The sequence below is a fragment of the Prionailurus viverrinus genome, chromosome C1 (genome assembly GCF_022837055.1).
Source record: "Prionailurus viverrinus isolate Anna chromosome C1, UM_Priviv_1.0, whole genome shotgun sequence".
In the NCBI taxonomy this organism is placed as follows: Eukaryota; Metazoa; Chordata; class Mammalia; order Carnivora; family Felidae; genus Prionailurus; species Prionailurus viverrinus.
The window spans coordinates 135,225,164-135,237,486 of record NC_062568.1 but is presented as its reverse complement, the minus strand read 5'-3'; the positions used below and the strand labels follow the sequence as shown (position 1 = coordinate 135,237,486).

The 12,323-nt window shown below is 37.0% G+C and overlaps 1 protein-coding gene across 10 annotated transcripts in view; it reads left to right on the top strand.

Moving 5' to 3' along the window:
- The window catches only part of CCDC18 (coiled-coil domain containing 18), a 123,641-nt gene that overhangs the window by 12,416 nt on the left and 98,902 nt on the right, over positions 1 to 12,323 (top strand). For all 10 annotated transcript variants that reach the window (XM_047870237.1, XM_047870238.1, XM_047870233.1 and 7 more), the window contains 2 exons: positions 764 to 870; positions 2,049 to 2,177. In XM_047870237.1, coding sequence (XP_047726193.1) covers positions 764 to 870; positions 2,049 to 2,177 — 236 coding nt within the window. The remainder of the gene's footprint in view (positions 1 to 763; positions 871 to 2,048; positions 2,178 to 12,323) is intronic.

Sequence of the window (12,323 nt, the reverse complement as noted above, 5' to 3'; positions counted from 1 at the left end):
CAGCTTGTTTATAACTACTTCATCCCTGCTCATCGTTCTACATAGTCCTAAACCTTTCCTGTTCAGTTTCTTAGATAATGAATTTTTTTTCTCTTCCTGGTAGGCTATCACTGGACTGTTGGTGTTTTGAAAGGAATGGGAAAAGGAGGGTTGACTTACCAGCACATTTTTAGCTGTATTCTGGGTTTTCTTTCCTGGACCTCATGCTTCCTTTTTTCAGGGATAATTAGGTCCCTTATTGATATTCTTTCCAGACACTATTTAGGTTGTAGATTCCCACCCTGCTATATTCTTTTTATCTTCCAGGTTGTAGGATTACTTTGCTTTTTGTATTTTCTAAGTTTTCTCTAGTAAGATGTATTCTAAAATTAGGTCTTAAATTGTAAAATGGTTCAGTAGGTATTTTCTTATTTACCTTTTTATAATTTTATCTTTTATATTGAATTTTCTGTTTATGTGAAATTTATCTTCCTGGTTGGTTCCAGTAGAGATTCTTCCCCCCCCCCCCCCCCCCCCAAATAGTTAATCAATTATCTTGGGATATTAAGTTGAGGGTAATGGCTGGAGCTTACATGCTGATATTGGCTTGTGATGATGACACACCCATGTAACTGTTGATCAAAGGAAGAGATAGGGTGAGCTTCACATTTGATCGATGATTGGGGCTTTATATTGAACACCCTCGCAAACAGAAAAAGAAACAAAGGATCAAGTAGATTATTTTGTGAAAGAAAATGCGCTAAAAGTTACTTTTTTGTTCTAGGTTTCTATGCTTGAATCTGTTCAACAACAGGCAGCCAGTGTGCCTATCTTGGAAGAACACATTATAAATTTGGAAGCAGAAGTTTCAGCCCAAGATAAAGTTTTGAGGTAAATATACTTTTTATGGCTTTAAAGTTTTTACTTCCTACTTGTGCTTTTTGATATATCTTGTGAAATCTTGTTCCCCACCCCATAAATTTCTAGTGGCTTAGAGACTATCTTAGGACCTGTGGAATCTGTTCTGTGGTCCATCATAACTCCTCTTGGCTCCAAGATGCATGTGTTTTACGGGGGCTAAAAAAAGACATAAAATGAGCTAAGATGCTTATTTACATGCTTTTATTGAATATGCACTAATTCATTTCTTGCCCTATATAGTAGTATATACTGGTGCTTCAATGGGAGTTTAAGAATAAAATACAAGGAATCAGGCACTTTATAATTTATCCCCTTTTGCTTTGAATAAAATGAGAAATATATGCATAGTAAAGAGCACATCATTCCATTTTGATGATTCCCAAAGTGTAGTTCTGGGACCAGCAGTATTAGCATCTTCTGGGAAGTTGTTTGAATTGTAGATCTCAGGTTCTGTCTCAGACTTACTGAATCACAAACTGTGAGAGGTGGGATCCAGTAATATGTGTTTTAGTAAGTCCTGCAGGTTATTCTGATGTACACTAAAGTCATCTTTTGTGACCATCAGAATTTTGTAATTTTCCTTGTATAACATGTTGTTGTAATTTTATTCCTAGATATTTTATATTTTTGGTTGTTGTGAATTTGTTCATGTTCTGTTAATTGATGGTATATACGAAGGCTGTTGCTCTTTGTGTAATATAATTATTTTGTAATTGGACTAGTTGTCATATTATTTTACCCTAATAATTTTGCATTTTGATTCTCCTGGATTTTTCAGGCAGCTAATAATAGCAGAAAAAGAAAATATTGTCTTTCCTTTTCAAAATTTCTATTTAGTACTTTTTCATTTTTCTTTTAGTAACTATCAGAAAAATCATTGGATATAGTGGTAATAATAGTCATTCTTACCTAATTTTTGAACTGTATGGTTATGCTTCTAGTATCTGACTGTATATGTATCATTTTATTCCTTGTAAAAACTCCTAGTTGATAAGTGATAAATATGCCTTTTCTCTATTTCTTACTAAATCTTGGTTTCTCTTACCTTGATAATTTAAGCTGATAGAATTCCTAATGTTGAGCTATTCTTGCATACCTGGAATAATCTCTTTAATAGCCTTTAAAAAATATTTTCCTTTATTTTATAGAGAGGCAGAAGATAAATTAGAGCAGAGCCAGAAAATGGTGATTGAAAAGGAGCAGAGTTTGCAGAAGTCCCAAGAGGAATGTATAAAGTTAAAGGTAGACTTACTTGAACAAAGTAAACAAGGAAAGAGGTATGTGTTTTAAAGCAGATAATTGTTTTTGTAGGGGGAAAAAGAATATATTACCTTTTTTAAATTGTAGCTAATTTTTATTATCTGTTTTTAAATTATTTATTTATTTTTGAGAGTGAGAGAGTGAGCAGGAGAGGGGCAGGAGGAGAGAGAGAGAGATTGAGAGAGAGAGAGAGAGAGAGAGAGAGAGAGAGAGAGAGAGAGAGAATCCCAGGCAGGTTCTGCACTGTCAGCACAGAGCCCGATGCAGGGCTGAAACTCACAACCTGTGAGATCATGACCTGAGCAGAAATTGAGAGTCGGATGCTTAACTGACTGAGCCACCTAGGCACCCCTGTAGCTAATTTTTAGAATGAAAATATTTCAGAAACTTAACAGTAGAAAAATTTAATGTTATTTTTGTCAATAGTGTTTCACTTTTCATTAAAAATTTCATGTTACTGGCATTCTGGATTGGGATTAGAAGTCTGATAATGATTATCAATATAATGATATTTACTTTTTTCTGAAATTATTTCCTACATAAAATTCGTGAGTAAATATATTCGTGAGTAAAAGAAAGTATAAAGCATGTCTTTTTTTTTTCTTTAAGTTTATTTTGAGAGAGCGTGCACACATACCTAAATTGGGGAGGGGCAGAGAGAGAGAGAGACTCCCAAGCAGGCTCTGCATTATCAATGTGTAGCCTGGCACAGGGCTTGAACCTACAAATCTTGAGATCATGACCTGAGGTGAAATCAAGAGCCAGATACTTAGCCAACTCAGCCACCCAGGTGCCCTGATTTTGTATAAAGCATGTCTTAATATAAAGTTTTGTAGGTAGTCTTGAGTAAGGAACCCTTAACTATCAATGTCAATTAACATTTAAACTAATAAACATTTAAAATTTTTTAGTTTAATAATATTTTCCAATATAATAATATAATTATAACAGCTTTTTACACAGGATAAAATCATAATCTCCATTTTTGTCTTCAAAAAATTTTTTTCTTTCAAGTTTTTATTTAAATTCCAGTTAACATACAGTGTAATACTCATTTTTAGTAGAATTTAGTGATTCATCGCTTACATACAATACCTCATGCTCATCACAGGTGCCCTCCTTAATACCCATCACTCATTTAACCCATTTCCCACCCCCCTCCCCCCCGCCACCTCCCTCCATCAACCCTCAGTTTGTTCTCTATACTTAAGTATCTGTTGTATGGTTTACCTCCTTTTTTTTCTGTGTTCATCTGTTTTGTTTCTTCAGTTCCAATTAAAATATGAGTGAAATCATATTGTATTTTTCTTTGACTTATTTTGCTTACCATAATACACTCTAGCTCCATCTATATCAGTGCAAATGGCAAGATTTCATTATCTTTGATGGCTGAGTAATTTTCCATTGTATGTATATACACCTCTTCTTTATCCATTCATGGTTAAAGTCAATGGACATCCAGTCCATCCAAGTCAATGGACATTTGGACTCTTTCCATAGTTTGGCTATTGTTGATGCAGCTTTAAACATCAGGGTGCATGTACCCCTTTGAATCTGTATTTTTGTATACTTTGGGTAAAAGTATTTACCTATACTAAGTATAGTAGTGCAGTTGCTGGGTTGTAGGATAGTTCTAGTTTTTTCCTTTTTGAGGAACCTCCATACTTTTTCCAGAGTGGCTGCACCGGTTTGCATTACCACCAAAAATGTAAAAGGGTTCCTTTTTCTTTGCATCCTCACCAACATCTGTTGTTTTCCTGTGTTGTTAATTTTAGCCATTCTGACCAGTGTGAGGTGGTATCTCATTGTGGTTTTGATTTGTATTTCCCTGATGATGAGTGATGTTGAGCATAAAAATGACTCTTATATAGGTGGCCCAGTTGGTTGAGTGTCAGACTCCTGATTTCAGCTCAGGTCATAATCCCAGATCATCATATCAAGCTCCACATCAGGCTCTGTGCTGAGTGTGGAGCCTGCTTACGATTCTCTCTCTTCTCTTTCTTTCTTTCTCTCTCTCTCTCTCTCTCCCTCTGCCCTCTCCCTGCTTGCTTTCTCTCTCTCTCTCTCTCTCTAAAATAAAGTTTAAAAAGAAGACTCTTATATAAGGTTTAAATAATATCTAACCAGGAGCCTGTAAAGATTCTAAACTTACATGTATCTAATAGTCAAGCCCAGAAATATATAAAGAAAATAAAATTTCACATGGTAATGAGCAAACCTTTAATCATACAGGTAACATTCTTACACATTTACTAGGAATTATTAGATTAGTAACATGAAAGCAAGAAATTGAAGAGTTGAATGACAACTAGTAATCTTGATCTAATGTATGTATTTATGGAACCCTATACCCAACAGTTTGAAAAGTCATATTCTTTCAAGCACTTCTAGAACATTTATAATCTTTACCTCACTATGTCAGAAAGTATGAGTTTCAACAAACACCAAAAGATTGATGTTGTATATATTACCTTCTGAGACTGTAGTACAATTAAGTTAGAATGTAATCCCCCCCCAAATCATGTATATTTAGAAATTTAAAGCCAGCTTTCTTGCTACTTACGGACCATTGAAGAAATTAGGACAAAAATTAGAAAACTTTTGAGGCGCTTCAGTGTCCTTTTGAGTCAGTTAAGTGTCCAATTTTGGCTCAGGTCATGATCTCATGGTTCGTGAGTCCAAGCCCCGCATTGGGCTCTATGCTGACAGCTCAGAGCCTGGAGCCTGCTTTGGATTCTGTGTCTCCTTTTTTCTCTGTCCCTGTCCCACTCACACTCTTGTCTCTCTTTCTCAAAAATAAATAAACATTTTTAAAAAATTAAAAAAAAAAACTTTTAGAACAGAGCGATATAAAAAATACCACAGCTTGTGGGCTGACACCAAAGATATTCTTAGAGAGAAATTTTTAGTCTCCTATGCATATATTGAAATTAATATATGCATGAAAATGAATGAGCTAAAACATCCAATTTATGTAGTCAGGAAAAGGACAGTTGAAGAAATCATCAAAAGAAAAATAGGAAATAGAAGTATTGAAATAATATAGGATTAAATGATCAAATAGAAAACAAGGAAACCATAGAGAAAATCACCAAAACCTAAATCTGGTTCTTTTCAAAATGGCCAAACTAATGGGCATCAGACAAAATTAATCAAGGAGACAAAGCACAAAAAACAATATTGGGATTGAAAAGGACTTCTAAAGTATAGATTTAGCTATGATTTAAGAAAGGGGTGCCTGGTGACTCAGTCGGTTGGGTGTCCAACTTCAGCTCAGGTCATGACCTCATGGTTTGTGGTTGTGGGTTTGAGCCCGGTGTTGGGTTCTGTGCTGACAGCTTGGAGCCTGTAGCCTGCTTTGGATTCTGTGTCTCCCTTTCTCTCTGCCCCTCCCCCATTCACATTCTGTCTCTCTCTCTCTCTCTCTCTCTCTCTCTCTCTCTCTCAAGAAATAAACATAAAAAAAAGAAAGAAAGAAAGAAAGAAAGAAGACCAAATACTATGAACCATTTTAGAATGAGAAATATGAAAATTTGGACTCAATAAATGATTTCTCAACAAAATATAATTTAACAGAACTAACTTAATAAATTGAAAACCTGAATGGAAATACAGCTATTAGAGATATTGAATCAATAGTTAAAGATTTTCCTACAAGAAAGTAATAAACAAAACAAGGGTGATGACAAAAGGAAACAGGCCCATTATGGCCCACAGTGGCTAAAATGAAAATGACTCACAATATCAAGTTTTGGCAAACTTGTGGAGCCCCTACAATTCTCATATATTTCTAAGAGTGTAAATTGGTAGAAACACTTTGGAAAACTTTGCCATTATCTGCTAAAGCTAACATAAGTCACCCTGTGATCTAGCATTTACTGCATCAGAAATGAATGCCTGTATCTATCAAAGGATAGGTGCAAGAGTGTTCAAAGTAGCTTCATTCATAATTGCTAAATGTTAATAATAGAATAAATAAATTGTGTTATATTCACATTATGGAACATATACACTCATGGAAAAGAGCAATTAAAACTATTAACAACATGGGGGTGCCTGGGTGGCTCAGTCGGTTAAGCGTCCGACTTCGGCTCAGGTCATGATCTCACAGTCTGTGAGTTCAAGCCCCACATCGGGCTCTGTGCTGATGGCTCAGAGCCTGGAGCCTGCTTCCGATTCTGTGTCTCCCTCTCTCTTTGCCCCTTCCCTGCTCATGCTCTGTCTCTCTCTGTCTCAAAAATAAATAAACATTAAAAAAATTTTTTTTAAAAAATGAAATACTTATTTAAAAAAAAAAAACTATTAACAACATAAGTGAATGTATATCATAGATAATGTAAGCAAAAGAAGCCAGGTGCAAAATATAGTACATTTCCATAAGAAATCAAGAATAGGTAAAATTCTTGATTCATATATTCTTTAATATATGGTATTAAAAACTCCAAGTAGTGTTTACCTTTTTGAGTAAAGAATGTTGGAGGGAGTCTTTTGGGTACTTGAATATTCTGTATTTGATCTGGATAGTAATTTTGTGGATGTATACATATATAAAAACTCATTCACTTAAGATTTCTGCACTTAGTAAAACATTAAAATAAAAACTATTAGTTAAATAAGAAAAAATATACAGAAAATATGTACAATATTAATGAAGATTTAAAAATGTGCTCAGATTTGCTTTCATCAGGTATGGTGAGACACACAGACATGGAAATGACTGTCATGCAGAAGGAATTTTTATAGTCACAAATCCCTAGAAATAGGAGACATGACAGGCCATGTAGAGGGTCACACAGGGAAGCATCAGGGTTGGTCAGGAGACTGAGGGATTTGGGAGGAAAAGAGATGTTTTTGTGGTGTGTGTGGGAAGGCACAGTGAAAGCAGGGAAAGCAGGTTTAGGATTGGCTAGTATGAATAATCTCAGCGGGCTGTAGTGTAAGGCTGTCCTGAGTTGTGTGGTACCTGGTCCTGAGGTAAGTAGGATAGGGGATTATTGGTCTTGAGTGTAAGAGCCAAATAGAGGAGTGAGGAGGAGGCTCTGGATTGATTAGTTTGTTTTTGAAAGGTACACTTCCAGGTGAATAGTTTACTGTCTCTAAGAATTGGCTAACCTTGGGAGGGAGGGCCAGTCTTCCTAGGGTGAGTGAAGTTCCAGATGTCAAAACATCAGAATAAAAGACATGATTAATCCAGTGGAGAAAATTATAAAATTTGGTTGCAAGTCTTAAAAGAAGATCTACCTAATGAAGTATACCCCAGTGCTCACTTTGGCAGCATGTATACTAAAATGAAGTAGATACCATTTTTCTGAAAGGAACCCTAATATAAAAGTCTCACTTTTTCCCAAAATAATTGATACATTTGATATAATTCCCATCAATATCCCAACAGATTTTTGGTAAAACTTAATGAACTGACTGTAAATATTATACCGAAGAGCCAAGGTCCAAGAATAAAGGAGGCAATTTTGAAGCTGTAGACCAAGGTGGAGAGCATGCCTATAGACACCAGGACTTCTGAAGTTATATGAATTAAGTCAATGTGATGTTGGTATAGGAATAAACCAAAAAATATCAGTGGTATAGAACAGACCCTTTTTAGCAAAGATACACACAGTAGAAACTTGATATGTAAGAGGTAGCATTACGAATCAGAGGAAATAATGGAAGAATCAGTAAGTTAAGGTGGGGATGCCTGGGTGGTTAAGTCGATTAAGCGTCTAACTCTTGATTTTGGCTCAGGTCGTGATCCCAGTGTGGTTGGATCCATTACCAAGTCGGGCTCCGAGCTGGGCATGGAGCCTGCTTAAGATTCTCCCTCCTTCTCTCTCTCTGGCTCTCTCTCTCTCTCTCTCTCTCTCAGTCTCCCCCCAAAAACGAAACAGAACAAAACAAAACAAAAAACCCACCAAGGTTTTGGACAGACTGCCATCATGTGTTTTTATATGTGGTATATAATAAGAGGGGTACTATGTCATTTATGGAGGAGTGTGATCCCCAGAATGAATAGCCTGAATCTCCTCATGAGGAAACAGACAAGGTTAAGCAAATATTTCGCAGCATTTATTCACTAATTTACTGAATTTCTCACTGGGTACACATCATCTGGAGAGCAGAAGAGAACCCTAGTTTGATGTGTTTCTCTCACGGTGAAGTACATAGGCTTAAGAAATAGTAGGTAGTTGAGAAAAGAGAGGGGAAGCAGGATGAGAAAATCATGTTGTAGTGATAAGCAACTTCCAAATAGCTTGAGTGGCTGCTGCACATTTATGCCAGTATTAGTCATGGGTTATATACTTGATCACATTGGGAAGTAAAAGAAGGTAGAGTCATTGAATCCAGGGGTTCACAGAAAACACAGAATTGACCATCAGCTTCTGGCTGTTGAAGATCTCATCCGTGTGACTCTTCAATAGCAGTGTCAGAGTAGACCTTTAAGTAACCTGTGTGTGTGTGTGTGTGTGTGTGTGTGTGTGTATGTGTATGTGTGTGTATGTGTGTGTGTGTGTGTGTGTGTATGTTTTTACTATCTACTAAACAGAAAATGCCCATATTTCCCTATAAGAAAAAAATTATTTGCATAGCATGATTTTTTAAAAAATGTTTATTTTTGAGAGACAGAGACAGAACATGAGCACGGGAGGGGCAGAGAGAAAGGAAGACACACAATCTGAAGCAGGCTCCAGGCTCTGAGCTGTCAGCACAGAGCCCAATGCAGGGCTCGAACCCACGAACTGTGAGATCATGACCTGAGTAGAAGCTGGATGCTTAACTGACTGAGCCACCCAGGCACCCCATGCATAGCATGATTCTAAACGCACATGTTTTTTATGTATCTTGTTTGACATCTAATTTTGTATCAGTAGTCCAGTGGTTAAGTCCACCTCCTTCTTAGATTCATACATTAGGTTTACTACTTAGTAACTATGAGGGCATGCCTTGAACATGTGTAATCTTTCTGGGTCCTAGTTACAGATAAGATAAGGATAATGTCCAGTTTAATGAGTTGTGACTCTTTGATTAGGTATGTAAAGCAGCTAAAACTCTCTGTGGCACATAATAGATGTTCAATAAATTTAAGCTATTATTGTAAAAAAAAAAGTCAGTGTCATGAAAGACTTAACAAACAGCTGAGATATTACAGATTAAAGAAACTAAAGATATATGATAACTAAAAGCGGTATGTGATCCTAGATCAGAAGGAAAAAAAAGGTCTGTAAAGAACATTATTGGAATAATTGATAAAGCTTACATGTGAATTGTACATTAGATAATAGTGTTGTAACAGTTTCAGATTTCTTGAATTTGATAGTTATGGTTATATGAGGCATTGTGTTCTTAGGATACGTACTAAAGTACTAAAGGTGAAGGTTACTGGGACACCTGGGTGGCTCAGTCAGCTAAGTGTCCAACTTTGGCTCAGGTCATGATCTCACGGTTCGTGAATTCAAGCCCCGCATTCGGCTCTGTGCTGACAGCTCAGAGCCTGGAGCCTGCTTCAGATTCTGTGTCTCCCTCTCTCTCTCTGCTCCTGCCCTGCTCACACTCTTCTCTGTCTCTCAAAAAGTGAATAAACATTAAAAAAATATTAAAATAAAGGTGAAGGTTACTAATTACTCTAGAATGTAGTTCAGTACAAAAAAAATCTCTCAAGTGAGAGACATGGGCAATTGTGGCAAAATATCAAAAATTGGCGAATCTGCATTAAAGAGTACCTGTTTGAAATTTAAAAAACAAAAAAGTTCAAAAACTGTGGCTGGGAGAATTAATTATTGATTTTAAAAATTAGATCCCAGCTTTGAACTTGTAGGAGTACTGACAATACTGACTCTATCTTTGGCCTTCCATCTTGTTCATGTTCACTGATTACCTCTGTTTGGGCTTATGTGTTCCGGGACCCTTGGAGATTAATATACATACCTTTTAGAAATGCCCGTCAAGGTAGGGATGAGGAGAGGCTTGCTTTGGCCTGCCAGGAATCTGTAAGAAATAACATAGTCTTTTCCCTTTCTGACATACAGGTAGTGCCTCAGGGTCTGATTAAAGGTTAGCTGTCAGGTGCATGCAATCTTTTGAAATACATACAAACCCTTTGATCTGACTGCAGTGCTCTTCCCACTCCACTCCATGTGTCCCCTTGCTTTATTAAACCTATAGGCTAAGGTCTGGACTTTGTGGAGAATAGCTGCAGTGCTATGTGAATTTTTGCTGGTGGATATCGCCTCTCCCCACCACCCCTCTCCTGCATTAAGTTACCTTGAATAAAACTTCAAAAACTGTATGGAATGGTTAAGTGTCAGACTTTGGCTCAGGTCATGATCTCGCAGTTGGTGAGTTCGGGCCCCACATTGGTGCTGTGCTGACAGCTGAGAGCCTGGAGCCTTCTTCGGATTCTGTCTCTCCCTCTCTCTCTGCCCTACCCCCACTTGCACTCTGTCTCTCAAAATGAATAAATGTTAAAAAATTAAAAAAAATTACAATGAGATTGTAAAAATACAATCACTTAGCACTATTAGATGGGCATAAGTTTTTAATTTGGTGATAATTATAATAACTTAGCATTCACTATATGGAAATACTTTTCTAAGTGCTTTAAGTGTATAACTCATTTACTCTTCAAACAATCATAGAATATTGATAACATCCTCATTTTACAGATGAGGAAACTGAATTTGAGAGAGATTGAGAACACACAGAAAGTGGTACAGTTAGAATTTAAACCCAAACACTGTAGTGCTACGGCCTGCTAGATTGAATGCCATGCCAGAGGTAGTAGTGCAAAATACTTAAGAGTTTTTGGAAACAGGTTATATTCCCTGTAATCTATGAGATCTTAGACAAGTTACTTAACCTGTGACTGCCTCATTTTTGGTACTTCATTATAGATTGTTGAGAGGCTGAAGTAGGTTATTTTATTATTATATACTGTTTTCTCTAAGCATGGGTGAAGGTGTAGTAGTATAGCAGAAACTCTTACACACATTTTTGGTTGGGAATGTAAATTGATAGTGCTGCTGTACACTTTTTAAAAAAAGGTTTCAGGGGTGCTTGGGTGGCTCAGCTGGTTAAGCATCCAAGATGCTTGATTTCTGCTCAGTTTATGATCTCATATTTTGTGAGTTCAAAATGTCCACTGGCATTGACAGTGTGAAGCCTGCTTGGGATTCTCTGTATCCCTCGCTCTCTGCCCCTCCCCCACACACGGTTGCTCACTTGCTTGCTGTCTCTCTCAAAAAATAAATAAACTAGGGATGCCTGGGTGACTCAATCAGTTAAGTGTCTGACTTTGGCTCAGGTCATAATCTCTCAGTTTGTGAGTTGCTAGCCCTGCCTTGGATTCTGTGCTGACAGCTCAGAGCCTGGAGACGCCTTCAGATTTTGTGTCTTGTCTCCCTCTCTCTGTGCCCCTCACCGTGCACTGTGCTCTGTCTTTCTCTCTCAAAAGTAAATAAACATTAAAAAAAAAAAAAACTTAAAAAAAACTAATAAAAAAGATTTCATAAAGCTAAAGGTGCTCCTACCTTGTACCTTCAACATGGAAATACCTTTTGGAAAATATTTAGCAATTCAGCTCTTATTTATTTAAACACATTTTTTTTTAGTATATGTGCTGCCGAAGCGAGCACATAACACATTTTTTTTTAATGTTTACTTATTTTTGAGACACAGAGAGACAGAGCGTGAACAGGGGAGGGTCAGAGAGAGAGGGAGATACAGAATCCGAAACAGGCTCCAGGGTCTGAGCTGTCAGCACAGAGCTCTTGTTTTTTTTAAAGAAACTCTCCCACATACTGCCAAGAAGCTGTGCACTGGGATGTTCACTGCAACATGTTTGTATTAGCTGGAAACAACCTCAATGTCTATCAAATAAAAAATGTACAAAATAAATTATACTATTTTCATGCAATAGAATAGTATGCCCGAGATTTTAAAAAATGAACTATAGTCGGGGTGCCTGGGTGGCTCAGTCGGTTGAGCATCCGACTTCGGCTCAGGTCATGATCTCACGGCTTGTGAGTTTGAGCCCTACATCGAGCTCTGTGCTGACAGCTCAGAGTTTGGAGTCTGCTTCAGATTCTGTGTTTCCCTCTCTCTCTGCCCTTAACCCACTCACATTCTGTCTCTGTCTCTCTCAAAAATAAATAAACATTAAAAAAAATTTT